Here is a 26,617-nt window from a genome sequence, read left to right on the forward strand (position 1 = left end):
CTTTCCTTTTCTGTCCTGTTTAGTTAGCCGGGCCCCATCGTTTGCTCAGCCTATTTTCCTGACTTTGTTTGTGTTTTCATCTTGTTTCACCGTCAATACACTGTGGGGGGCTGTCTTTCCTTTGGGGTCTGCTCTGGGGCAGTTAGTTTTCCTCTTTTCCTGCTTTAGGCTTATGTAGTTCTCCGGTTGTGACGAGGCGTCTAGGACCATCTTAGGAACGCTCCACGACTGCTGCTAGTTGTGCGGTTAAGATCGGGGATCTGCAATCTGCATAGTTACCAACTTCTCTGGTTTTCTGAGACTTGGCTTGTTGTTTTTTTCCTCTTCGGTTACCCATTCATAAGAGACCCCTCTATTCTTGATAACAAACCTTGCAGAAGCTGACAGCTGAGGGTCGCAGCCCCCAGCTGTGAGTTTTGCCAGGCTGGTTATAGGAAACTAGATGGTGGCCCGATTCTAACGCATCAGGTATTTAGAATATGTATGTAGTTTATGAAGTTTTAATAATAATGCAATAATGCACCCCCCCAATCCCGATATGCATGGTCCCCCTCAACCTCCCCATCCTGGTATGCATGGTGTCTGTTAAAATAAAAGTTATATACTCACCTTCCGACGGCGTCCGATCTCCACTCCACGCGCCTGGCCTCGCGGTCCCAGTAATAGACCGCTGATGACGTAGCGCTCTTGCGAGAGTGACGTCATCTCCGGTCTAAGCCGCAAGGCATTACTGGGACCGTGAGGCCGGGTGCGTGGAAAGGAGATCGGAAGGTGAGTATAACTTTTTTTTTTTTATTCTATTTTTTTACAGATTTAATTCTATTTTTTACAAATTAAGTGCTGCGCCCGATTGAGCGCTGCGCCTGTCGCTGATTGGTTGCGGCCGCGACTAATCAGCGCAGCGGGATTTCGGTTACACACAGACACCATAAGACGAATATATATCCCACGCTAGGTTTTTCATTTATTTAGTTATAGTGCAGGCGGCGGGTGAGAATACCCCAACATCTCCTCCTGCTGTCACTGTTCTTAGTGACAGCAGGTGTATGTTGATGGGAGTAACAGTTCCAATCACCCCCACCTGCTGTCATCATTCTGACTTTGATATAACTTATCATTCTCCCCTGCTCGCACTGATCGCCGGCAGAGCAGGGGAGAATGATTAGAGCAGTGTTCAGCACCTACCGCCGGGGAACAGTGCTAACTCGTGTCACACAGATGGCATCAATGTGTGTTCTCCGTGTGTGGGTCGTCTTGTGACTCGTGCTGACTGTAAAAAACGGACATGTCAGCGTGTTTTGCCCACAGACACACAGTCTGTGGAAACACACTGACGTGCACAGACCCGTTCATTTGAATGTGTATAAGTGTCTCCAGTACGTGTGAAAACTCACGTCAGTGTGTCCGGAACATGTGGTGTGAAAGGGGAATGAATGTTCTGTTTTCTTCACCAGAACACTTGTGTCCATGAGGTGGGCAGGACTGCTACTCTGAAGGAGAAAAAACCCTCAATGTGCCAACCTTATAATGGCAAACAAACCCCCATAATTACACCGGAATACCCCATCACCCCTTTTTAAAGGGAATCTGTCAGCATGATTTTACTAGGTAATTTGAGAGCAGCATGATGTAGGGTAGAGACCCTGATTCCAGTGATGTTTCACTTACTAGTGCTGTGTTGATCTTTTAATAAAATCAGTGTGTTATCAGTAAGAGATCATCACTAGAAGACTAAGGGTATGTTCACACCGGGAGTTTTGCTGTTTTTTTTTTTTTTTCTCAGCAAAACTTGACTTCTCGGCATTAAAGAAGCTGCTGCAAAAACGCGTGGTTTTGGTGTAGTTTTGTTGCATTTTTTTCATGCGTTTTGGGGGCTAACGTGTCTCTTTGTGCATGCTAATAAAATTGAGTGCCCCCAGAGGAAAGAAAAACTACTTCCTGTAGAGCCATACTTCTAGATTCCTTGCCGCTTACAGTAAAAATCACAGCAGGAGCCGACAGGATAGAAGAGATGAATTGCATACAATAAATACCCTTAGAATAGATAGAATATATATCAGTGACATATGTGATTAGTACAGTGTGTGTGCAGCTTACTGTACATGTTTTTAATTAAAAGACTAGCTTGGCCCGTGCGAAATTTTCGCATATTGGTCGTCAGGGGCTCAGGCAACTTCAGAAAAGGCAAGCTGGTCAAATATAAATGTATTTCATGAGTTAATGAACCCAGACTGGTATTTATATATGTAGATTGGTAATACAATAATTGTTTTGATAAGTAGGAGCCAAAAAATGTCTTCCGGTTGAGGTGCCACCTGCAGGTCATTGTGTTTTTCTGCAGGTTTATGAAAATGAATGTTTAAACTGCATTTAGTGATAAAATCGTGAATGTGTGGTTTGTTTGGCTGTTTTCTTGCTGAAGGGAGCAAGATTACCTTTTAAATGGTGTATTGTGTGTGTGTGTGGCGTGAAATAATCCCCAATTTAACAGTGCATGTATACAAATGTGTTGGTAGTGTGCTTTGGGGTACTGTGGTGCCACCTGCAGGTCATTTTTCCTTACTGCAGATTTCTGAAAATTAATGTTTAAACTGTATCTTATGATCCAATCGTGGATGTGTGGTTTGTTTGGCTATTTTCTTGCTGAAGGGGGCGGGTTTACCTTTCAAATGGTGTATCATTTGTGTGCATGTGTGTGGCTGCAATATGAAAGGGGATACAAAGGAATCATCGAAAAACTGTTTAGAAATAATAGAATAGATTTTTCTGAAAAAAGAAATGAGGGCTCCCGTGTCATTTACTTAACCAGCAGAGGGAAAGCTGGGGGCAGATGTTTATAGACTGGGAAGGGGGTAATAACCATGGAGCTTCCTAGGCTATAAATATCAGCATGCAACTGTATACTTGGCCTTTACTGGCTATTAAAATGGAGGACCCCAAAAAACAAATTAGGTACGGTCCCCTTATAATAATCAGCATTTGCTATGCAGACAGCTGTGGGCTGATTTTACAGCCTAGGAAGGGACCAGGATTACTTGCGCTCCCCCCCCCCCCCCCCAGGCTAAAAACAGCATTCGGCCACCCCAGAAAAGGCGCATCTATAAGATGAGCAAATTCTGGCACTTATCCTCACTCTTCCCACTTGCCCTGTAGTGGTGGCAAGTGGGGTAATAGTTGGGGGGGGTTCATTTGCATTGTCAAGTGACATCAAGTTCCGAAGTTAGTAATGGAGAGGCATCAATAAGGCGCCCCCATTACTAACCACATAGTCATATTGTATAAAAACACTCACACCCAGAATAATGTCCTTTTTAATTGAAAGAATGACACAGACTTCTTTAAATCTTAATTAAACCATACTTACTGTGTCGCCCATTCCACCGATGCCATTGTCTTCTGCAAGAGAATTAAAATAAAAAAAAAATAATATCCCTCTCCTCTGCCGTCATTCTGTCCCACACCGTAATCCATTTCCTGGGGGATAAATAGTTTTCAACCTGGACGTTGCAAAGATGCGACCGTCCAGGCTGAGAATCTCTAGCGGTGAAGTCACTGAGACTGCATTCCCAGCCGAGCTGAACTGCTGTGACCTTGGTAAGATCCCCGCTAGCACAGTGAGAAAGTCGCACCGTGCAAAGGCGAGTTCATCCTCGTCTTTATCCTCCAGACATGGATTACGGCTTGGGACAGAACGACGGAGAGGTGAGGGATATTGTTGTTTTTTTTATTTTTGTTTTATTACAGGAGACAAATGCTTTGTTGGAATTAGGTGCTAGGTGAGTCATGTGTTTTGATTTTACCATAGATCAGAAATGGTGTTTGCAGCTCTGTTGTGCACAGACATGACAGACTGGCAAACAATGTATGTTCGGGCCCCCATTTAAGTGAATGGAGATTGGATCCACTGTTCAGTGTCTCTGCTGGATGATGAGCTGTATGTTTGCATTGTGCAACCATGCAGCCTTCCATCTAGATGTAGCAGAGCAGGCTGTGAGGTCACATCCTGCTGTCCTTGACTTTTCTGCAGTAAGTATGCTGGTTGAGCCTACATAGTCTGTATCCATTCTATTAACACTCCTACATGGGCTGGTAACTGTGTGTGCATGTTTTACTTATTGGCTTAGTAATGAGGGTGTCGGGTTGACGCCTTCTTCATTACTAAGCCTAGTGCTAGGTGTCAGAGAGCTGCTCACACCAAGTCCTAATACTGTTATCCTGATACCACATCATCAGCTTGAAAAAGGAGGTGTTGAACAAAAATTACTCACAAAACTTTATTTAAAAAAAAAAAAAATCTTTATCTAAAAAAAGCATTCATTGCAAAAACTCATGCAAAAAGCATGGCAAGAACGCACGTTTTTGACCCAGTGGTATTTCTGCCAAGAAATGCAGAAATTTCTGCAAGCAAATACTCAACATGTGCACATAGCTTAAAGGGCCTGTCACACTAAGGCCTCTTTCACACTTCCGTTTTTTACAATCAGTCACAATCCGCCAGGTTTTGAAAAAAAACGGATCCTCAATTTTTTTTTGAGGATCCGTTTTTTTCCCATTGACTTGCATTAATGGCGGATTGTGACGGATTGCTGTCCGTTGCATCCGTTTTTTGTGAGGATCCGCCAAAAGTTGCTGTCCGTCACCATCCTCAAAAATTTCAAAACGGAGCTTGTAACGTTTTTTTCTCTGGCGGATCCGGCAAACACTGATTTAACTCGAATTTCTTTTCTGGGTGCCGGAGAAAAAAAAAAATTTTTTTTTCTCTCTCTCTCTCTCTCTCTCTCTCTCTCTCTCTCTCTCTCTCTCTCTCTCTCTCTCTCTCTCTCTCTCTCTCTCTCTCTCTCTCTCTCTCTCTCTCTCGCCAGCGATTCCTTTAAATTTCTTCATTTTCAGGATCCGTCTGAAAACGGATCCTGTGCCATCCGTTCACATCAGTTTAGAACGGATCCGCTTGTCCGCCTTTTTGGCGGATTATAACTGATGCAAAAAACTGAAGTGTGAAAGAGGCCTAAGCGATATCACTAGCAATATCGCTATAACTTGTGACATTATAGCGATATTGCTAGCGACATCGCTGTGTCTGATACTTACCTACGACTGGCTCCCCCGCTGGTTATCGCTGATCGCGCGAGAACGTTCAGGACCGCTTCTCGTCGTCAGCTTCCTGCGGCGCTTCCTGTGGAGCCGGGCGGGAGGGCACAGGATCGCCTAGTGTGACAGGTAAGTAGCGACCCCCGTCCCCAGCGATGTCGCTGGTGAGATCTGCCTGTGTGGCAGCTCACTAGCGACCACTTAGCGATGTACCAGCGATCCAGACCGCGTCATATCGCTGGTCGGGATCGCTGGTACATCGCTAAGTGTTGACAGTACCTTAAGTGTCTCGTGCCTCCTAGTCCAGCCCCAACCCAGTGCTGACTAGCAGCTTTCTGTCTATAATATATGCTGTGTACACAGAAAGCCGCCAATCTGTGGTGTGGGCTCTGCCAAATCTGTAGCAGAAAAAAGTTGATCAGCGTTTCACTGACCTTTGACGAGGACATACTGACTCTGACCCTCTCGTCAAAGCTCAGCAAAACACACCTAGGGTCAGGTGCACGCTGTTGCGGGGCTCCTTGTGTTGGTTAGGCCTCTTTCACACTTCAGTTTTTTGTGTCAGTTAAAATCCGCCAAAAAGGCGGACAAGCGGATCCGTTCCTAACTGATGTGAACGGATGCCACAGGATCCGTTTTTTGACGGATCCGCAAAATGAGGAAATTTAAAGGAACCGCTGGCCGAGAGAGAGAGATTTTTTTTTTTTCTCCGCCAGAAAGGATTTCAGGGTTAATTTTCTATCTGACCTCCTTTCTCCGGGCATGCGCACTGGAAAATGCGGATCCAACCACGAAAAAAACGTTGCATGCTCCGTCCAGGCATGCCGGCGGACGAAAAAAATTTGGCGGATCCTCACAAAAACGGATCCAACAGATGGACATCTGTCAAGATCCGCCAGTAATGCAACTCAATGGGCGAAAAAACGGATCGGAAGAAAAAAAATTGCAGATCCGTTTTTTTCAAAACCTGGCGGATTTTGACTGACTGTAAAAAACGGAAGTGTGAAAGAGGCCTTAGTGTTCTGCTGTTTTCCTGCTTATGCACTTTATAAGCCACATACTACTTCTTAGGCCTCATTCACACATCAGTTTTTTTGCCATCAATCAGTCTGTTTTTTTTTTTTTTGTTTTTTTTAAAAAACGGATCCAGTGAATGATGCCACTGGATCGTTTTTTTTTTGTTTTTTTCTCATAGACTTGTATTAGCGACGGATTGTGACGGATGGCCAATCGTTTCATCAGTCGTTTGACGAATCCATCATAAATTCTTTGTCCGTCGTCCATAGACAACGGACAAAGTAATGTTTTTTGTGTACGTTGGACAGCGACGGATCCAGCGCCGTCCGTCATTGACTATAATGGAAGCCTATGGCCGCAGGATCCGTCGCTGTCCATCAAAAGAATTTCTCTTCCTTTAATTTAACCCCCACAGCCATTCTGGCACATAACAATGCTAGCTCTCGCTCTCTCCTTCCTTTTAAAAATTGTGACTGATTTCTACAAGACTTGTGTGAAAGGGGCCTTAGCTGACTGGGTTCCAGGCATGCCTTTGTTACTATGGTCTTCGTCTCATATGAAGTCAGACATCCTTAACTATTTTACTGATTCCTTTGAGATATACAGGTGCTTCTCACAAAATTAAAATATCATCAAAAAGTTACCATATTTTGCGGTTTATAAGACGCACCCCAAATTATGAGGAGAAAAATAGTAAAAAAAAAAAAAAAAAACCCCCTTTTTTTTTTTTTAATAAAATGGTGGTGCTTCTTACATTCCATGAGTCTTACTACTTACTGGGGGGTGGTGACTGCGGTGAAACGGGGTCGCTGCTGGCAGAGACAGGAGTGGGGCGATGCTGCAGACTGGGAGAGAGAGGTGTTCGGTAGTGCGGGGGCTCCGGAAACATTTTGTGAAAGCCAGGAGCCCCCGTACTTCTGTGGTTTACTTTGCGGTGGACTCTGGTAAAATGGCCGCCAGGGGGCGACGCATGCGCAGATGGAGATCATGACGCTGAAATCTCATCTCCCGAGAGCTTGGTGCCGAGATCTCCATCTGTGCATGTTCTGCCCCCGGCAGCCATTTTCCCAGAGTCCACTGCAATGTAAACCATGGAAGTGAGGGGGTACTGGGCTTTCACAAAATGTCGGCACCAACAAAAACCCACAGTGTCGCACCTCCAAACACCCCCTCATCCCAGTTTGCGGCTTGTAGCAACGCGCCACTCTTGCCACCTCCAGCAGTGACCCTGGGACCCTGCTCCATTGCGGCCGGTAAGGTGTATATTCGAATTATAAGACGCATCCCCATTTTCCCCCCAAATTTTTTTGGGGGAAAGTGCGTCTTATAATCAGAAAAATATTTCTCCTCTTCAATGAAAAAAGTGAAACACATATATTGAATCATTACAGAGTAATCTATTTCAAGTGCTTACTTCTGTTAATGTTGGTGATTATGGCTTACAGCCAATGAAAACCCAAAAGTCATTATCTCAGTAAATTAGAATACTTTATAACACAGCTTGAAAAAATGATTTTAAAATCCGGAATGTTGGCATACTGAAATGTATGTTCAGTAAATGCACTCATTACTTGGTCCGGGCATCAATTACTGAATCAGTGCAGCGTGAAATAGAGGCGATCAGCCTGTGGCACTGCTGAGGTTTTATGGAAGCCCAGGTTGCTTTTCATAGCCGTCAGCTCGTCTACATTGTTGGGCCTGGTGTCTCTCCATCTTCTTGACAATACCCTATAAATATGGGGTTAAGGTCAGGCAAGTTTGCTGGCCAATCAAGCACAGTGATACTGTTTTTAAACCAGGTATTGGTGTTTTTGGCAGTGTGGACAGGTGCCAAGTTCTGCTGGAGAATGAAATTTCTATCTCCAAAAAGCTTGTCGGCAGAGGGAAGCATGAAGTACTCTAAAATTTCTTGGTAGACAGCTGTGCTGACTTTGGTCTTGGTAAAACACAGTGGACCTACACCAGCAGATGACATGGCTCCCCAAATCATCACTGATTGTGGAAACTTCACACTAGACCTCAAGCAGCTTGGATTGTGGCCTCTCCACTCTTCCTCCAGGCTGTGGGACCTTTCAAATTAAATTTACGTTAATCTGAAAACACCTTGGACCACTAAGCAACAGTCCAGTTCTTTATCTCCTTGGCCCAGGTAAGTCGCTTCTGGCGTTGTCTGTTCGTCATGAGTGGCTTGACACAAGGAATGTGACACTTGTAGCCCGTGTCCTGGATACGTCTGTGTGGTGGCTCTTGAAGCAATGACTCCAGCAGCAGTCCACTCCTTGTGAATCTCCCCCAAATTTTTGAATGGCCTTTTCTTAACAATCCTTTCAAGGCTGTGGCTATCCCGATTGCTTGTGCACCTTTTTCTACTGCACTTTTTCCTTCCACTCAACTTTCCATTAATATGCTTGGATACAGCGCTCTGTGAACAGCCAGCTTATCCTCCTTGTGTAGTGTGTCAATGACTGTTGACTAGACAGAGGTCCAGAAGGCAGTCTTCCCCATGATTGTGGAGCCTTCTGAAACAGACTAAGGGACCTTTTTAAACGCTTAGGAAGCCTTTGCAGGTGTTTTTTGTTAATTATTTTAATTTACTGACATAACGACTTTTGGGTTTCATTGGCTGTAAGCCATAATCATCAACATTAACAGAAATAAACACTTGAAATAGATCACTGTTTTTAATGACTATATAATATACAAGTTTTTATATTGAAGAACTGAAATAAATTAACTTTTTGATATTCTAATTTTGTGAGAAGCACCCGTATATAGGCGATCTAGCTACTTTCAGCAGCTGACTGTTTTACTGCCAACATTTGCACTCTTGCCTTATACAGCCAGATTTTCATTTTTATTTACGGTACATAGATCCTGCTTAGTGCTTTTTTGATGCACTAGTTTAGACTTGTATATTCTTTTACTGCAATCATATATTTATGTATTTATTAATTGTTTATGAAGAATGAGCATACTGATTTGGCATCTGTTATTTTGTTCACCTTTGCATCATGTATATGATTGCACTGCTGGTGTTTTAATCAGGGCTTCGGAGTCGGTGCTCATTTTGGTGGAGTCGGAGTTGGAGTCGGTATAAAATGGACCGACTCCGACAATATATAATAAATTGGGTACAGTAATTCAATGCAGGATGTGCTGAATATTTTTTCATAGGAGTTTGGGAAAGATATGAAATGTCCTATAAATGGCTGTTATATTCCTGATCTAAGGCTACATTCACACACAGCGTTTTTCCTGTGTTTTTTGAGGATACGTTTTTCAGCTGCAAAAGCAGATCATCTTTTTAAAAAACTGCATCACCTGAAAGGTTTTTGAGCTCATAGATAATGTTTTCAATAGCAAAAGCAGATTAGAAATCTGCTCTATCTATCCATTTATCCATATCTGTCTATCCATATCGTATCTGTACCAAAAAGAATGAAAACCGGGTAGTACACCAATATATATTCTGTTCTATCTAAATATCTTGATTATTGGATCATAAAAATGATTAAATGTCTGAGGTTCACATTGTACTACAATAAATTTTTCACTTAAATATAAGCAATATGTGTGGGAGTCGGAGTCGGTGTAAGGGAAATTGAGGAGTCGGAGTCGCAGGTTTGGCTTACCGACTCCACATCCCTGGTTTTAATAATCTTTTATTTGTGCATGTTTTTGCCCCAAACTCTCCCTGTACATTTTCCACCTGTTTGAATTTTCCCTTGTCGTCCTCTTCTGCTATTTTTAATATTTAAAATAAATATATTCATCATTCTAGTTGTCAAGCAGAGAGCAAGCACAGTCATAAGGTCACAATAAAAACTGAAAAATTTATTAACGTATAAAATACATACAGACAGACAAATACGAGTGGAGGCTGGAAGATGAAAAGGGTTCATCAGACCGCATGTGCGAGGCCCAGGGTAGGTTAGTAGGAAGGCAGTAAAATAATAATGTTGTCATGGCATAGAAGTCATAAATGCACAGTGGCAGAACAAAAATAAATATAAATCACAGGTACAAGACATCACCAACTGGTACATATAACCAGCACAAAAGCCATATGTGCATAATAGCACAAAAAGCTAAACAGGGATAAGAACCAACAGACATAAATATGCCCAATAATATTCAGATGCATAAAGAAAAAGTGAATGTATATGGAAAAACCAAAATACAAATACCTGTGAAAGAAATAGCTGCCTTCCTCCACGTCCCACCCGCCCCGACGCGCGTTTCGGCGTGCCTTTATCAAGCCCCTGGGCCTCGCACATGCGGTCTGATGAACCCTTTTCATCTTCCAGCCTCCACTCGTATTTGTCTGTATGTATTTTATACGTTAATAAATTTTTCAGTTTTTATTGTGACCTTATGACTGTGCTTGCTCTCTGTTTGTTATCTTTATTACAGTTGGTCTTCCCTTTTCTGCACTTATTGTGGGTGTGAAATTTTGGTATTATCTATTTATTATTATTATTATATACCCACTATGATCATTGGATTTTGCTTATATATCATTCTAGTTGTGTATCATATTTGTAGGTGTTATGTTCATGCCAGTGGGGACACAACCTTTTGTTATTTTGGTTTTTGAATTTATACTAAGTACAGGGTGGGCCATTTATAAAGTTGCGTTCAAAATGGCCACCAGCTGTGTTTTACAGTACCAGCAAAAGCTGAGATTTCTTCAATCTCATGCACACAGCTTGTTTGTGTTTTTTTTTTTTTTTTTTTTTTTTTTTTTTTTTTTATCAATTTTGTGTTTTGCATGTTTTTTTGCACAATGTAGCATGTCACTTCTCTCTGCTTTTTTTTTTTTTTTTTTTTTTTTTTCCTCTGTTGATAAAACGCTCCAATAACGCAGGCTTTGCTGCTTTTTTTTTTTGTGCCAAAACCTTATTCTATAGAATAGGACTTTATCAGCATGTTCGAGACAAATCTAGCATGCCAAAAAAAAGGAAAACATGTTTATTTTTATTTTCTGCAGCTTCTTTTCTGCCTAGAGATCAGGTTTTGCTGCATACAAAAACACCCAGTGTGAACTTTTCCGAAGGGGAAATGTTGGGCTATAGTCGTCCGAACCCTCCGATATTGGCCAACAGTCTTATGTGTATTGGGGTCTCCTAACTCCCTCCATCAGATCATGTCTGACGTGGGAAGGATCCAGTAAATGGTTTTCCAATAGCTTTTGTTTTCCAGGGCACAAGCCAATGCCAGAGAAGCGAGACAGCAGCTCAGAGAACACAGGCAAAGCGCTTGGCTGAGTATTGCAGTGTATAGGAGGGATACCTGGGGAGATGGATGTCACAGGAACCGTCATTCAGCCAACTGCTTCCTAATGTGTTTGGGGGCTAGGTGAGACAGTGCAGCAGTGACTGAGTTAAAAAAAAAAAAAAAAAAAAATGAAATGCATGCTTTGACTGCTTGACCCAGAAAAATTGTGGCTGTTGGCCACAAATCCTGCAGGGATTGGACTCTGACATGTCACTCGAGCACCCGCTCTACTCGTTGCGTACCCGTGCGCCCTCAGCAGACTTCAGTAACAAGCACTTGCTCATCACAACTGGGCGCCCTTACCTTCATGGGTGTATTCAGCTTTTATGGGAATTGTGAGGCTAATTGTACAGTTTTATGCTGGCTGTTTTGCAGGACATTATGAGAGAGATATATATATGAACCCGTTCTACGCCTGGGTGGCAAGTGTTTTTATTGGCATATGGTCTCCCATCCTGGTATGCATGGCACCCCTCATCGCTATCATGGTATGCATGGTCCCCTCACACCCCCCCCCCCCATCCTGGTATGCATGGTCCCCCCCCTCATCCCTATTGTAGGATGTATGGTACCCCTTACATGGTCCCCCTTTCCTGGTATGCATGGTCCCCTCACCCCTATTAAACTGCACACATACAAGAAAAACATTTATACTTGTCCTTCTTTCCTGTGTTCCAGCCCTGTCCCGTTCTGTCGGAGGCCGGAGTGTGGCGCCGGAGTACGCGCATGCCCATACCGCGCTGTCTGCGCCATATTGCTGAAGACACCCTGCAAATGTGTCTTCAGTAAAATGGTGCCGGATGGCGCTATGCGCATGCACGATTCTCACGCGCACTACTGCCCCGGTCTCAGGAAGAAGAGGAGCGCCGCGGCAACGTTCCTCCCGGTGAGGTAAGTATGGTGCCGGAGATGGTGGTATGTAGTGTCTACGTGTACCGCCATCTCCGGCACCATACCAGTTACCTGTAACGCTGGATGCCTCATTCTGTCTGGAGCGACGCTCCCAGCATTATATTATAGAGATATATTAATCCGTCATGCGAAAAAGTAATAATGCAAACGTTTTGCTCCAAAACGATATATAATAAATCTCCCTTCTTTTAAGGCTATTAGCCAAGACCTTCTTCTAGGTCACTTTTGATTAGTAAATCTTCCCCCACTATTCTAGAAGTCATATTTAGGTAGTTTTCTAAGGTTCTCATGGGCAAAACTAAACTTTGCAGAGTTCTTTACTGCAAGCAGAACAAAGCCCGACGCCCTCCACAGCGATCAGCCGGTATGTTATATTAAGGAACCATGACTCTAAGGTCCACACTTGCAAATCGATTTACCCAAGTTTCTGATGTAAATTGTGCCCTAAAGGGTCACAAATCGTGGCCCGCACGTTTTGCACAAAATATGAAAATGTCGCATAGACTTCATCATTTATACGGAGCTATTAAAAAGAAAACCAGAACACTTGTTCAGATCCATGCCTGCTCATCGCAGATGTAGATTTCATTTTCTCACTTTCACTCCTCCAAACCTGTCAAATTTATTAACCGACTTTCCCTTTTTAATAACTTTATTTTTCTTAGAGTGTAGGAGATGCCAGGTGTTAACAAATGTTGGTCGTAGTGTTCAATTTTTCCAGCTTTGTTACATTCTTGATTTGACGCTCTGCCTAAAGTTTAAAGCCTTCCATTTGTCTTTTGCACCTTGAATAGTGACGACTTGCTTTTGTTCCATTGCTCTTTAACATGACCTTAAAGAAGTAACTAAAAATCAAATATTGATAATCCTGGTAAAATATAAAACTAACTTTACATAGTGTTTGTCTAATTTTCTTTTGTGACTGTAAGTGGACATGGAAGAGCAATTTTTTTATTTTATTTTTTTAACGTATCCTCGTATGAGGCCACTATGATACAACGAGGCCTTAAAGGGGTTGTGGTTTTTTTTTTTGTTTTTTTTTCCTAAGCACTTACCTGCCTGTTCTGCCCTGCAGCAATCTCTTCTAGCTCGGAGCCATCATGATAATGATTCTCCTCCTCCATGTGATTCACATTGACAGAGCAGATCCTTCTCTTCCACTCTGGAAGGAAGCAGGAGAATCTGAGCCAGGGAGAGAAATACACAGAGCAGAGCAGGCAGCTACCTGCTGGTGAGTTCTTAACCCAATAGGGGGGAAAACCCCAGATAACACCTTTTAATAAATGTACTATTCTGTAGATCTCTAATTTCTACTAGAAGATAAACCATATCGTGGAGATACATTTGGCGTATATTTTTATGTGATTCTTCCCTTTGCTTCCTCTTGCAGCTGACAACTCTCGGGAACCTTACTCCTGCCAGTACGGTGTTTTTCTGTTGTGACATGCAAGAGCGGTTCAGACCAGCAATCAAGTATTTTGGAGACATTATAAGTGTAGGGCAGAGATTGGTAAGTTTTGTGTTTCCATGCTATAGAAGTAAAAAAAAAAAAAAAAAAATTGTGACATTATGAATGCTATAATATGAATTAAGTTACATTTTACAGCTATATCAAAAAAGAGACTCTACATGTTAACCCCTTCAAGATGGAGCCCTTTTTCATCTTTGTGTTTGTTTTCCTCTCCCCTTCTTCCCAGAACCATAACTTTTTTTTTTTTTTTTTACTTTTCCATCAACATGGCCATGTGAGGGTTTGTTTTTTGCGGGACAAGTTGTACTTTTGAACGACGCCATTGGTTTTACCATGTCGTGTGCTCAAAAAAGGGGGAAAAAAATTCCAAGTGCGGTGAAATTGCAAAAAAAAAAAAAAAGTGCAATTCCACAATAGTTTTTGGGCCTTTTTTTTTTTTTTATACCATTTTGGTGCAGATACGTTCTTCTGATCGTCCGTTATTGCATTTTAATGCAGTGTTGTGATGATCAAAAGCAACGTAATTCTGGTGTTTTTATTTTTTCTCGTTACGCAGTTTTAGCGTTTAGGTTAATTCTTTTATATTGATTGGGTGATTCTGAACGCTGCTATACTAAATATGTGAATGTTTGAGGTTTTTTTTTATTGTTTTATGTTGAATGGTGCAAAAGGGGGGTGATTTGAACTGTCTTTTTTTTTTTTTTTTTTTTTTTTTTAGTTTTTTTTATATGAACTTTTGGCGTGCTTCAATGGTCTCCATGGGAGACTAGAAGCTGCAATCACCTGATTGGCTCTGCTACATACAGGCAATGATCAGGTCACCTGTATGTAGCAGAATTACTGACTTGCTATGAGCGCCGACCACTGGGCGGCACTCATAGCAAGCCAGCAATGACAACCATAGAGGTCTGCAGGAGACCTCTGGTTGTCATGCCAACCCATCGGTGACCCGCAATCACGTGAGGTGGATTTCTGGCGCGATTACCAGAAGTGCATGTTAAATGCCACTGTCAAGAGTTTGACAGCGATATTTAACCAGTTAATAGCCGCGGGTGGATCGCGATTCCACCCGCGGCTGTTAGAGGCACATTTCAGCTGTTCAAAACAGCTGATGTGCCTGGAAAGATGTGGGCTCCGGCGCCGAGCCCACATCAAAGGGGGAAACACGGCATGTGCAGTACTAGTATGGCACGTGAAGGGGTTAAAAACAAATATTGTCATGAAGGGTAACAAGTAGTGTTGAGCATTCCGATACTGCAGATATCGGGTATCGGCCGATATTCGCTGTATCGGAATTCCGATACCGAGTACCGCTATTTTTTCAATATCGGATACCGGAATCGGAAGTCCCCATAATGCAATGAGCCACTGTTGTGGCTGTGATTGGCTGCTGAAATGATGTCGTCATGATGCGCGGTCTGTGCCGACTGCGGGGGTCTGTACAGGCCTGTCGGGGGGCCGCTGCCGGTGGTCTGTACGGGCCTCTCGGGGGGCCGCTGCCGGTGGTCTGTACGGGCCTCTCGGGGGGCCGCTGCCGGTGGTCTGTACGGGCCTCTCGGGGGGGGGGGGGGGGGGGGGGGGCCTGTGCCGGCTGCCGGTGGTCTGTGCGGGCCTGCCGTGGGTCTTGTGAGTGTGCAGGCATCGTCCGATGGGACTACAAGTCCCATCGGGCTATGCCTGTAACACTGACAGTGACTGACACATTAGCCAATGATGGGACAGTAGTAGTGTAATGTAAAAAAAAACAAAACATACTACATTCATACTACATACATACTACATACATACATACATACTACATACATACATACATGCTACATATATACTACATTCATACAACATACCTACATACTACATTCATACAACATGCATACATTCTACATACATACAACATGCTACAGACATACAATATACATACATACTGCATACAATACATTCATACAATAAATGCATAGACATACAGTACAAATAACATAGAGTACATACTCACCATCACTTGTCATGGTGAGTATGTACTCTGTTATATGTACTGTATATATGTTGTATGAATGTAGTATATGTGAAGTATGTATGTAGTATGTATGTTGTATGAATGTAATATATATGTAGCATGTATGTTGTATGAATCTAGTATAGATGTAGCATCTATGTATGTTGTATGAATGTAGTATATGTAGCATGTATGTAGTATGTATGTTGTATGAATCTAGTATATATGTAGCATCTATGTATGTTGTGTGAATGTAGTATATGTAGCATGTATGTTGTATGTATGTTGTATGAATGTAGTATGTTCAACACATTAGCCGGATGATGGGACTACTACTGTCCCATCATTGGCTAATGTGTCAATCACTGTCATTGTAGCAGGCATCGCCCAATGGGACTTGTAGTCCCATCGGACGATGCCTGCACACACACAAGGCCCCCGTCAGCCGTCACAGTCCCTCGAGAGGCCCGTACACTCGTACAGACCACCGGCAGCCGGCACAGACCACCGACAACCGGTACAGGCCCCCCAGAGGCCCGTACAGACCACCTGCAGCCGGCACAGGCCCCCGACAGGCCTGTACAGACCCCCGAGAGGCCCGTACAGAGCACCGGCAGCCGGCACAGGCCCCCGACAGGCCTGTACAGACCCCCGAGAGGCCCGTACAGACCACCGGCAGCCGGCACAGGCCCCCGACAGTCAGCACAGACCCCTGAGAGGCCCGTACAGACCGCCGGCACAGGCCCCGAAGAGGCCCGCACAGACCCCGCCCGCACACACAGACACGCACAGTGACCGCCCACACTCTCCCCCCAAACAGGATGTACAAGGCAAGAAAGGATATTTTTTAATTCCGATATTTCTGTCCCATTGACTTGAATGGGACTTCCGGTATCTGAATCGGCGATACCGATACTTTTTGGGGTATCGGGCCAATCCAATATTTCTGAATATCGGATGGTATCACTCAACACTAGTAACAAGAGATTCCTTCCAATATATCGGAGACCATGTTTTCAGAGGAGTTAAAATGCTTACAGCTACCAAATGGCTTACATACAGTCTATCCAGCAATTCTACTGCAGTAAACCTATATTATTATTATTAATAATAATAATAATAATAATAATATTATCTTCCCTACCTTGCATATGCTATCTAAAAGAAGTCCGCTAACAGCCTCCCCAAAATGTTTCACCAGATAAGTGAATGATGAAATGAGGCTATAAATCCCCTGATGATGCCTATGTGGTGAAACATGTTAGGGAGGCTGTTAGCGGACTTCTTTTAGATAGCATATGCTAGGTAGGGAAGAGAACAATAACAATAGGATAGGTTTACTGCAGTAGATGTGCAGAATAGACTGTATGTAAACCTATTGGTTGCTTGAAGCACTTAGTACACTAGCATATCTGAAACCATGAAATACCTGACATGTTGGAGATAATATCTTGTTCCCTATCTTGGCAATATGTGTGTTTAATGTGTGGAGTCCCTTTATGTTATAATATTAATTAAAAGTTACATTTTAGTTGAGTCTTTAGTTAGGGGGCCCGTTCTTTTTGCCTATGGCAATGTTAAACTAGTATCACTCCATACTGATCCTTAAACAGTATTTTTATTGTTGATATGGCTTAAAGAACAAAAGCAATCAGAACTATGGAGAGGGAATGTAGTGTTCTGTTGTGAATTAGTTGTTCAGCACCACAAAAGTTTTAACTGTTGTTTTTTTTTTTTTTTTTTTTTAATAGTGGAAGAGAATAGGCAGAATAAGCTTCCTGCATGAGATAGTGTAGCTGTTGGATGGGTGGGAGGGTTTATTGCCATATCTGCCTTCCCCATCACTGTATACACAGTGCTAAACATTTTGTATGCAACATACAAAGCACTTAAGGGGGCTTCACACATAGCAATATCGCTAAAGTGTCACCGATTTTGTGACGCAGCAGCGATATTGCTACATGTGACACTTACCTCCGACCGACTCCCCCCCCCCCCCCCCCCCCCCCCCCCCGCTGGCTATCGCTGATCGCACGAGAACGTCCTGGGCCGTTTCTCGACGGCGGCTTCCTGCTGGCGCCGACGAGCGACACGGGCGGAGGACGTCATCGACGCGTCTGACAGGTAAGTAACGACCGCTGCTGCGTTGCTGGTGAGATCTGCCTGTTTGGCAGCTCACTAGCGACCATTTAGCGATGCACCAGCGATCCTGACGAAGTCGTATCGTTGTCGGGATCGCCGGTGCATCGCTAAATGTAACGGGGTCCTTACTGTGCTTCCTCATCCAGACTCCATCATGTGATTGCTTGTAGGGAGAGAACAAAAGTTGCTGTGCCCTGGGAGACAGTCAGCTCTGCTATGCAGGCTGGGGGCAGAATTCTCCCTGTTACTAGGGCTAATATACTAGCCCCAGTTTCAGGGATAATGGCAATAACAATCATTTTAAATTTCTCCCCTACTCAATGTGGTTGGTTATCAAAAATACAGGGGAACCCACGCCATTTTACCCATTTATTTATTTATAGCGCAGGCGGCGGCTGTTGAATACTCCCATCAGCCGCCTACTCTCATTGATGTCGTTTGAATATAACTCTCCTCATTCTTCCCTGCTCTCACTGATCGCTGGCAGAGCAGGGAATAATGATGTAAGCGGACTTCAGCACCTGACACCGGGGAACAGCGCTGACAGTACTGCTGTTTCTCTGGTGCCAGTAGTAGTGTGGTAATGACACACGGATGTCGACGTTTTGCAGCCCGTGCTGCCAATTAAAAAAAAAAAAAAAAAAAAAATGGACATGTCTACGTATTTTGCCCACAGACACACATGCACAGACCCATTCATTTGAATCTGTAATGTGTGTACATGTCTTCTCTGGTACGTGTGAAAATTGTCACCACACGTACCAGACACACTGATGTCTGAAAGAGACCTTTGAGCCTGTTCACTTAGCTCAGAAGCTGGATGGTTGCATCCAACCAACTTCATTCCCCCCTGCGCTTCTCCCTTGCTGCAGAGGCAAAGCTGCTTCTGGTAACAGTGTGGGAGGGCGCACAGTTTGGGCCATGCCAGTTGTTCTGTCAATTTTTAGGAGCACAATGCCATCCTTGCAGCCAGGAAGCTTGGAGGCAGAGGAGTGGTGAAGCCATAACATGGGAAAACCCTTTTAAAGGGAACCTGACATAATTGTTAATGCTATTTAATTTGTAGATATGGAGGATAAAGCCCCCATCACATACAGCGATCTCGCTAGCGAGATCGCTGTGTGTGATGCTTATCAGCGACCGGCCCCCCCGCCAGGTATCGCTGATCGTCCTCAAATGGCCAGGACATTTTTTTGATCGCTGGTCTCCCGCTGGCCAGCATGCATCGCTGCGTGTGGCAGGCGGGAGATTAGCGAGCTGGAGCTTGATAATCAAGGTAAACATCGGGTTTATAAGTGCCGCGCAACGCTTAGAAACCCTCTGTGTATGTTGGAAACCAACGCGCTGGTGCAGGGAGCTGGTAACCAAGGTAAACATCGGGTTTCTAAGCGTCGCGCGGCACTTAGAAACCCGATGTTTACCTTGGTTTCCAGCTCCCTGCACCATGGGGCTGGTTTCTAACATACAGTGCGTCGCTTGTTACCCGCGTGTCACTGGTTCTGATCGCTGGTGAAGCTGCCTGTTTGGCAGCTCACCAGCGATCCTGACCAGGTCATATCGCTGGTGCGTCGCTGTGTGTGACGGGGCCCTTACTTGCATGTTAGTAGAATTATGAAGGTGCAGCACCTGGTAGAAAATCTACTTTATACCTCCTAGGCGCCGTCTGCTTTTAGTCATGCAGACGTGCTAGCGCAACTGTCATCACTCGCTGTACTGTGAGCACACCTGACACTTTGACAGCTGACTCAGCATGGCATCAGTGCAGTGCCGCCAGGAATTTTTGTGCACATTGTAATGTTGTATTGCTGCATCAGCCTATTCTTCCACAGTTGACCTGAGCATGGATCATCATAGGGTGGTATTCCCTGGTTATTTTGATGGGCTACAATTAAAGAAGTTTTCCTCCCATTATTTTTTTATTTATTTTTTTTGTAATTACATATGTAATGCAATTGCTTTCTCTGGAGTTCAGCGCCGTTCTTCCCCTTTTCTCAGACCTCACCACTAGAGTTGAGCGACTTTGGTCGGATCGGGTTTCATAAAACAAAATTTGTTTCAGATGAAACTGGTCCGACTAGGGCAAAAAAAGTCTGAGTTTCGTCCAAAAACCTGACCCCAATGCAAGTCAATGGGGATTAAAAGTTGGCATTGAGTGGATGAATGTCATCCGCTCAATGCCGTCTTTTATTTCCCATTGACTGGCATTGGGGTCGGGTTTCGGACGAAACTCTGACTTTTTTTTGCCCTAGTCGGACCAGTTTCGCCTGAAACAAATTTTGTTTCATGAAACCCGATCCAACCAAAGTCGCTCAACTCTAGTCACCACTCTGAAGACTGTGTCACACTGCGCTCTGCGTGACTTGGATGTGGCTTTTATAATCTGAGTCTGTAGAGCATCCGAACGAGGTTTCATAGACTTTCATTGTAAAAGATTTTTGGCTCCTGCATCGAGCATAGGGGGAGTCGGAGAGCCACAAATGTAGTGACGTCACTCAGAAATTAAACAGAACGGCGCTGGATCCCGTAGAGTGCAGTTATAGTGCGTACATTACTACTGCATATACAGTATGTGGGAGTGCGTCTTTAATAATTTTTGGATGTTCTCAGGCTTTTACAAGTCTAAGGCTTGCCATAAACTCATTAGGGCCATTAATTGTATGCACTCATAGTGAGAAATAAAGGTATATATTTCATAGATGTTTACGTTTCTTCCTAGTTACAAGGTGCACGGATCCTAGGAATACCAGTGATCGTCACAGAACAATATCCTAAAGGACTTGGGAGCACGGTGCAAGAACTTGACCTGACAGGAGTGAAGCTTGTGGTCCCAAAGACAAAATTTTCTATGGTTTTGCCAGAAGTAGAGGCAGCGTTAGCGGAAATTCCTGGAGTTCGTAGCGTTGTACTATTTGGCGTTGAGGTGAGTATGGCTTTGTCTGTTGTGGTTTTAGCCACATTTACCTGTCTCTCCTCATGTAGTATTTGGAGAAGACGAGTGTTAAAGGTCTCTGCTAGATCCTAACTTCTCATTGAAACATACGGACAGGGCTCAAGGCGCCAGTGAGCTGTTTCACAGGACCCTAAGAATTGTTGTTTCGTGAGTTAGCTGTATCTCTTTTCACAGCAGCTGACATGCAGTATCGGTAGAGTTTCTTAGAGGAGAAGAGGCAAATATCTGGGTAACAGTTGTCTGTGAGGTCAAATTGTGGAGTATTGCCTTCTGATTTTAATAAAAGAACAGCAGATATATTCCCTTTTAAGGGGTTTAATGCCCATTTTTGCAGTCCTTGCACTTGATCCTGAGCTAGTAGGAAATTGTAACCAATTTGTTCAGTTTTTAAGCAGCTTAGCTGTATAAAATGTTTGAGTATATTAAATGAAATATCAATTTCAATCATTATCGAACATAACCCTATGCTAACTTCGAAATCAGTTGAGGTCTTAGCAGTTTTACTCAAAGCAATCAGTAGGTTATCGCCTATCCAATGGATAGTTTTATAGCTTGGTACAACTCCTTTTAACCTCTGGCCTATTTTGGGCCTACTGCATTACAAGGGCTCTAACTTTTTTATTTTTGCTAAATGAAAGCATCTTTTGTGGAAAAATCATCTGGAAATAGCTTTATAATTTTTCTGCTGTGCTCTGTCAGTAGGATTGAATGAGAATTATGACTAACTCTCCACTGATAGCAGCCTGTTTACGGGCACCGTTATCAAGATAAATGCGGGTCCTATTGATGGGGCCCACATCTTTTACTATACGTTTTTGTCCTATCCAGTGGACATGTCATAAATGTACAAGATGGAACTATCACTTTAATGCTTAGTTAACCTGCTTCTCTTATCCCTCTAGACTAGAAGTTGTGATCCTTTGATTTGTTTGACACTTTAATATACATTATATTATTGCAGTGTGGAATTGATAGGCAAACTATTGGGCGACGCCTTTGGCAGACCTAGGATCATACGTAGGTTCCTGGTGCCACGGTAGAGCAAGTGGCCACCAACAATCTTGTGGGTTGCTGACGACATACAGAAGGGGCTCCCTCCTTCCCTCTGTCAAACCCCTTAGATGATGTCGCTATTGGCTTTGACAGATAACTCCTTTCTGGATAAGCTCGTTACATTTTGTAGGATTGGTCGTTAAAATTGTGACAATACTATTTTTTTTTTTTTTTTTTTTTTTTTATAATTGAGCATTTTGTAAGAGACAAAACAATTTTTTTTTTTCTTAATATAATGAACTTGTTACATTTCTTTAACTGTTGTTTTTTTTCCATATCGCTTGCATTATACACCACAATACTTATTAATTTTGTGTATTATGTTAGTAAGTGTAAAAGTAACTGGCAGCTGCTTAAAAGGAATGTATTATCTTCTAATCCTATTCAACTGCAGATACAGGGTATGTGGTTAATCTGCAAGTTAATAAAAAACAAGAAATTAACTGGAGTATAAGGTGGTATTCATGCAACGTGTAGAATCATGTTCACACTGGCCAGACGAAAACAGTCGAAACTGGCTGGGTACACGTTGGCATTGGTGGGATGGCTTTTATGGGGGTTTTTTTTTTCTTTTTTAATAAAAAAATGGTGTTTACTAAGTGCCTTTCTCGTTCGCCTTATTGGGGGACACAGAGACCATGGGTGTATGCTGCTGCCACTAGGAGGCTGACACTATGCACAAAAAAAGGTTAGCTCCTCCTCCGCAGTGTACACCCCACCGACCGGCAGGAAGTTCCTCAGTTTAGCTTAGTGTCAGTAGGAGGTGGACACGGGTCTTTTATTAGACCCCTATCTACCTCGTCATGCGTCGTTCCTTTACAGGTTTCGGAGGGATACGGAGTGAACAGTCACATCCGTACTCCCACAAAGAGACTATGAGTACGGCGTGTACTGCCACCCCGTATCCTCATAGGTCTCCGCGGCAGGACCAGGAGCCTCGCACAGGTGCGTGCCAGCTATACGGACGGTCCTTGCCCCCCGCCTCCCACCATCTCGCCTACCAGAGCCTGACGGTTGGACGAGGCGTGGATTCCATAAAGACGACAGACAGCGTGGGATTCTCAGGTACCTTTATTGTGGCCCCCGGCCTGGGTGAGTATGCGGTCTAGCGGTCCCCCGGCGTTTTCATCCTAAGGCGGTCGCCAGGGGACCACGGTAGGGCCTGCGCGCCCGCCTCTCCCCACGGTCGCCGCATCCATGAAGGCCCCTTTTCTTTCGGGCCTTGTTCTGCGCCCCCCCCCCCCCCGTTTCTTCTTCATCCCGGCAGGGGTATACAGGGGTCGGGCTGTGGGAAGCAGGGACGCGGCCCGGGGTTGCGGCTATTTATTTAGGCCCCGGCTTCATCTCGGGCCTACCGCTGCGTCGCGGCCACGCCCCCTGCCCCTTTCTTCTAAGCGGGCTTCTCTCCCGCCCGTCCTAGGCCTTCCCAGCCCCCTTGCCTCACACCAGCCTGCTATTGGACAGCGGGCGGTGCTAAGGGGATCTCTGCGGCGAGCTCCGCCCTTCTTCTCCCTCTGGCAGCGCGCCCTTTCCCTGGTGGTCGCCATCTTCTCAGCCTGCCAGCGGGACCTCATTCCCTGCCGGATTTCGGTCGTTGGGCCTTTTTTTCAGCCGGATTGGCCGGGCCTCATCCTGCAGCCAGATCAGAGAGCGTCGCCCTTGAGGACACCGGACCGTGAGTAGCTCTGCACCTGCAGACTGACACCCTTCTCTGCCTTCTGTCCCCCAACCGGCCGGCACTGCCTCTCTTTTCACTATGTCCAACACTAAGTCTGATCGTACCCGCTCTGCGTCCAGCCCGACGCCGCTCAGGAGCCATCCATAGCCCCAGGGGCGAGTGAGCCCCCCATGCCGGGTTGGGCCTCCTCTTAATCACAGTCAGTGGCAGACCTCATCAAGGTGTCTCAGTCCCTAGTAGCCGTTCTGGACAAGTTGCCCTTGGGAGCTTCGGCGGGACCCAGCACGTCTCAGGACGTCCCATCTGACCCAGCCAGCGGCAGTCGCAAGAGGCCCAGGCAGGACCTCCAGGCGGAGTCCTCCCCTCGTCCTACCTCACCCCATAGTCCCCAGCAGTCTCCCTCTCGGGCCTCCTCCCCCGAGTCAGGCGAAGCGCTTTCGGAATCGGAAGGGGTCTTAGAGCTGGATTCGGACCAGGATGCGAACATGAAGGTTACGGTGCAAAACCTCATTGCCGCGATTCACCATACCTTTGACATTGCTGATGCCCCTGCGAAATCCTCAGATCAGGAGGTTTCGTCCAGACGGGCGGAAACACCATCCAGGGTGTTTCCCTTCCATTCTGAGTTTGGAAAGATTTTTACAAAGGAGAGAGAAGATCCGACCAGACGCTTTCAAAGAGGAAAGCGTCTCGGCGTGCTGTACCCGTTTGCTAAAGAGCTCACGGACAACTGGGCCGCTTCTCCCTCGGTGGACCCTCCCGTGTCCAGACTTTCTAATAGTACGGTCCTTCTGCTCTCAGGTGTGGCGTCGCTAAAAGATTCTAATGATAGGATCATAGAATCTCTAGCAAAATCTGCCTTCGAAGCGGCATCAGCAGCGGTATGTCCAGTCTTTGTTTCTTCTTGGGCAGCAAAGGCCATATCCACTTGGGCAGATGACCTTCGGCAGGGCATTCTGGATAAGGCACGACCAGAGCATTTGGCCGATCTCGCCAATCAGATTTCCCATGCGGGGGATTATCTGCTTTCTGCCTCCTTGGATGCCGCATCTTGCGCAGTTCAGGCGTCAAGTAACATCGTGGCAATCCGACGTACAATTTGGCTCAAGGCCTGGCAGGCGGACTTGTCCTCTAAAAAGTCTCTGACCAATCTGCCTTTTCAGGGAGTGCGTCTCTTCGGATCACAATTGGATCAGATTATTAAGGACGCTACTGGAGGTACGAGTTCTCTTCTCCCCTCCAAGCCTCGCAGACCTCCTCCAAGGCATCAGTTTCGTCCCTGTCGGACTTTCCGCCGTTTCAATACGGCGGAAAACCCTTCCAACCAGCAAAGGCCACAGGCACGTCAGGAAAGAAAGAAGGTTTCCTTCAGGCCCACTCCGTCCTGGCGGTCCCACTCTTCCCAGGGAAGACCGTCCAGATCTAGATCTGGACGGTCTACGTCCGCATGACTACCATCGGTCTCCCGTGGGTCCCTTCCAATTGGGAGGTCGACTTCTCTTCTTCAGCGACGTCTGGCTCGCCTCAGTAGAGGACGCTTGGGTCAGAGAGGTTGTATCAACAGGATACAAAATAGAGTTCATTTCTCTTCCACGGGATCGTTTCTTACAATCCCGTCCGCCGAGGGATCCGGCCTTGGTCCCGGGTTCGGTTCGGCCATCGCCTCTCTTCTCAGTTCCGGGGTGATTGTGCCCGTTCCCGAATTGGAACGCTTCACAGGGTTTTATTCAAACCTGTTTGTGGTGCCGAAAAAGGACGGGACAGTTCGACCCATCTTGGATCTCAAGTTACTCAACAAGAGAGTTCGCCTTCGCCACTTCCGGATGGAGTCAGTTCGCTCGGTAATTGCTTCCATGGAGGAGCAGGAATTCATGGGTTCCATAGACATCCAAGATGGCTATCTACATGTGCCCATATTTCCCGGACATCAGAAGTTTCTGCGGTTTGCGATTCTTCACGAACATTACCAGTTCGTCGCGCTTCCTTTCGGGCTCGCCACCGCTCCCAGAGTCTTCACGAAGATTATGGCGGCGTTGATGGCCTTGTTGAGGATCAGAGGTCTCGTTCTTTTTCCGTACTTCGACGATATCCTGATCAAGGCCCCCTCCTTTCAACAGGCCCGCCTATGTGGCGATCGTTCTAGACACCCTGTCCAGTTTTGGGTGGATCGTCAACCGGGAAAAGTCCTGTCTGGTCCCTACTCATCGCCTTGTGTTTCTGGGCCTTCTGTTCGACACTCGTCGGTCAAGGGTATTTCTCCCACAAGACAAGATTCTTTCCCTGCAGCAGGGCGTGCGATCATTACAGATCACACGATTTCCATCCCTCAGGTCAGCCATGAGGGTCCTGGGGAAGACGGTGGCGGCGATAGAGGCAGGTCCCTTTGCCCAATTTCACGCCAGGCCACTCCAGCAGGCCATTTTGTCCAGGTGGAACAGGTCGGCTCTGTCTCTGGATCGTCCGGTTCGCCTTTCCTGCCGGATCAGGCGGTCTCTCAACTGGTGGTTGACGTCTCCCCTCATTCTCTTGGGGCGGTCTTTTCCCGTTCACTGGCAGATTGTCACTACGGACGCCAGCCTCATCGGCTGGGGTGCAGTGTTCCGCAATCACACTGTTCAGGGTCGATGGTCGACGCAGGAATCAGCTCTGCAGATCAATGTCCTAGAGATACGGGCGATCCATCTAGCTCTCGTCCACTGGGATAGGCGCCTTAAGGGCCTGCCTGTCAGGATTCAGACAGACAATGCCACAGCCGTGGCGCATATCAACCGCCAAGGGGGGACACGGAGTGTCTCAGCCCTGGCGGAAGTGTCCAGAATTCTTCAATGGGCAGAGACCTTTGTTCCAACGATTTCCGCGGTTCACATTCCCGGCGTGGACAACTGGGCCGCCGATTTCCTCAGCCGCGAGGGTCTCGCGGCAGGGTAATGGTCCCTACATCCGGAGGTGTTTCATCTGCTCTGCCGTCGGTGGGGAACCCCGGATGTAGACCTCATGGCATCTCGCCTCAACAGGAAAGTACCACAATTCGTGTCCAGG

The 26,617-nt window shown here is 45.4% G+C and overlaps 1 protein-coding gene across 1 annotated transcript in view; it reads left to right on the forward strand.

The window, feature by feature from the left end:
- ISOC1 (isochorismatase domain containing 1) overlaps positions 1-26,617 on the forward strand; it is a 73,681-nt gene that overhangs the window by 18,563 nt on the left and 28,501 nt on the right. The window contains exons 2-3 of the mRNA XM_073557743.1: positions 13,685-13,804; positions 20,614-20,817. Coding sequence (XP_073413844.1) covers positions 13,685-13,804; positions 20,614-20,817 — 324 coding nt within the window. The remainder of the gene's footprint in view (positions 1-13,684; positions 13,805-20,613; positions 20,818-26,617) is intronic.

This window comes from Dendrobates tinctorius, unplaced genomic scaffold, assembly GCF_039654945.1.
Source record: "Dendrobates tinctorius isolate UK_male_01 unplaced genomic scaffold, ASM3965494v1 ptg000003l, whole genome shotgun sequence".
NCBI lineage: Eukaryota > Metazoa > Chordata > Amphibia > Anura > Dendrobatidae > Dendrobates > Dendrobates tinctorius.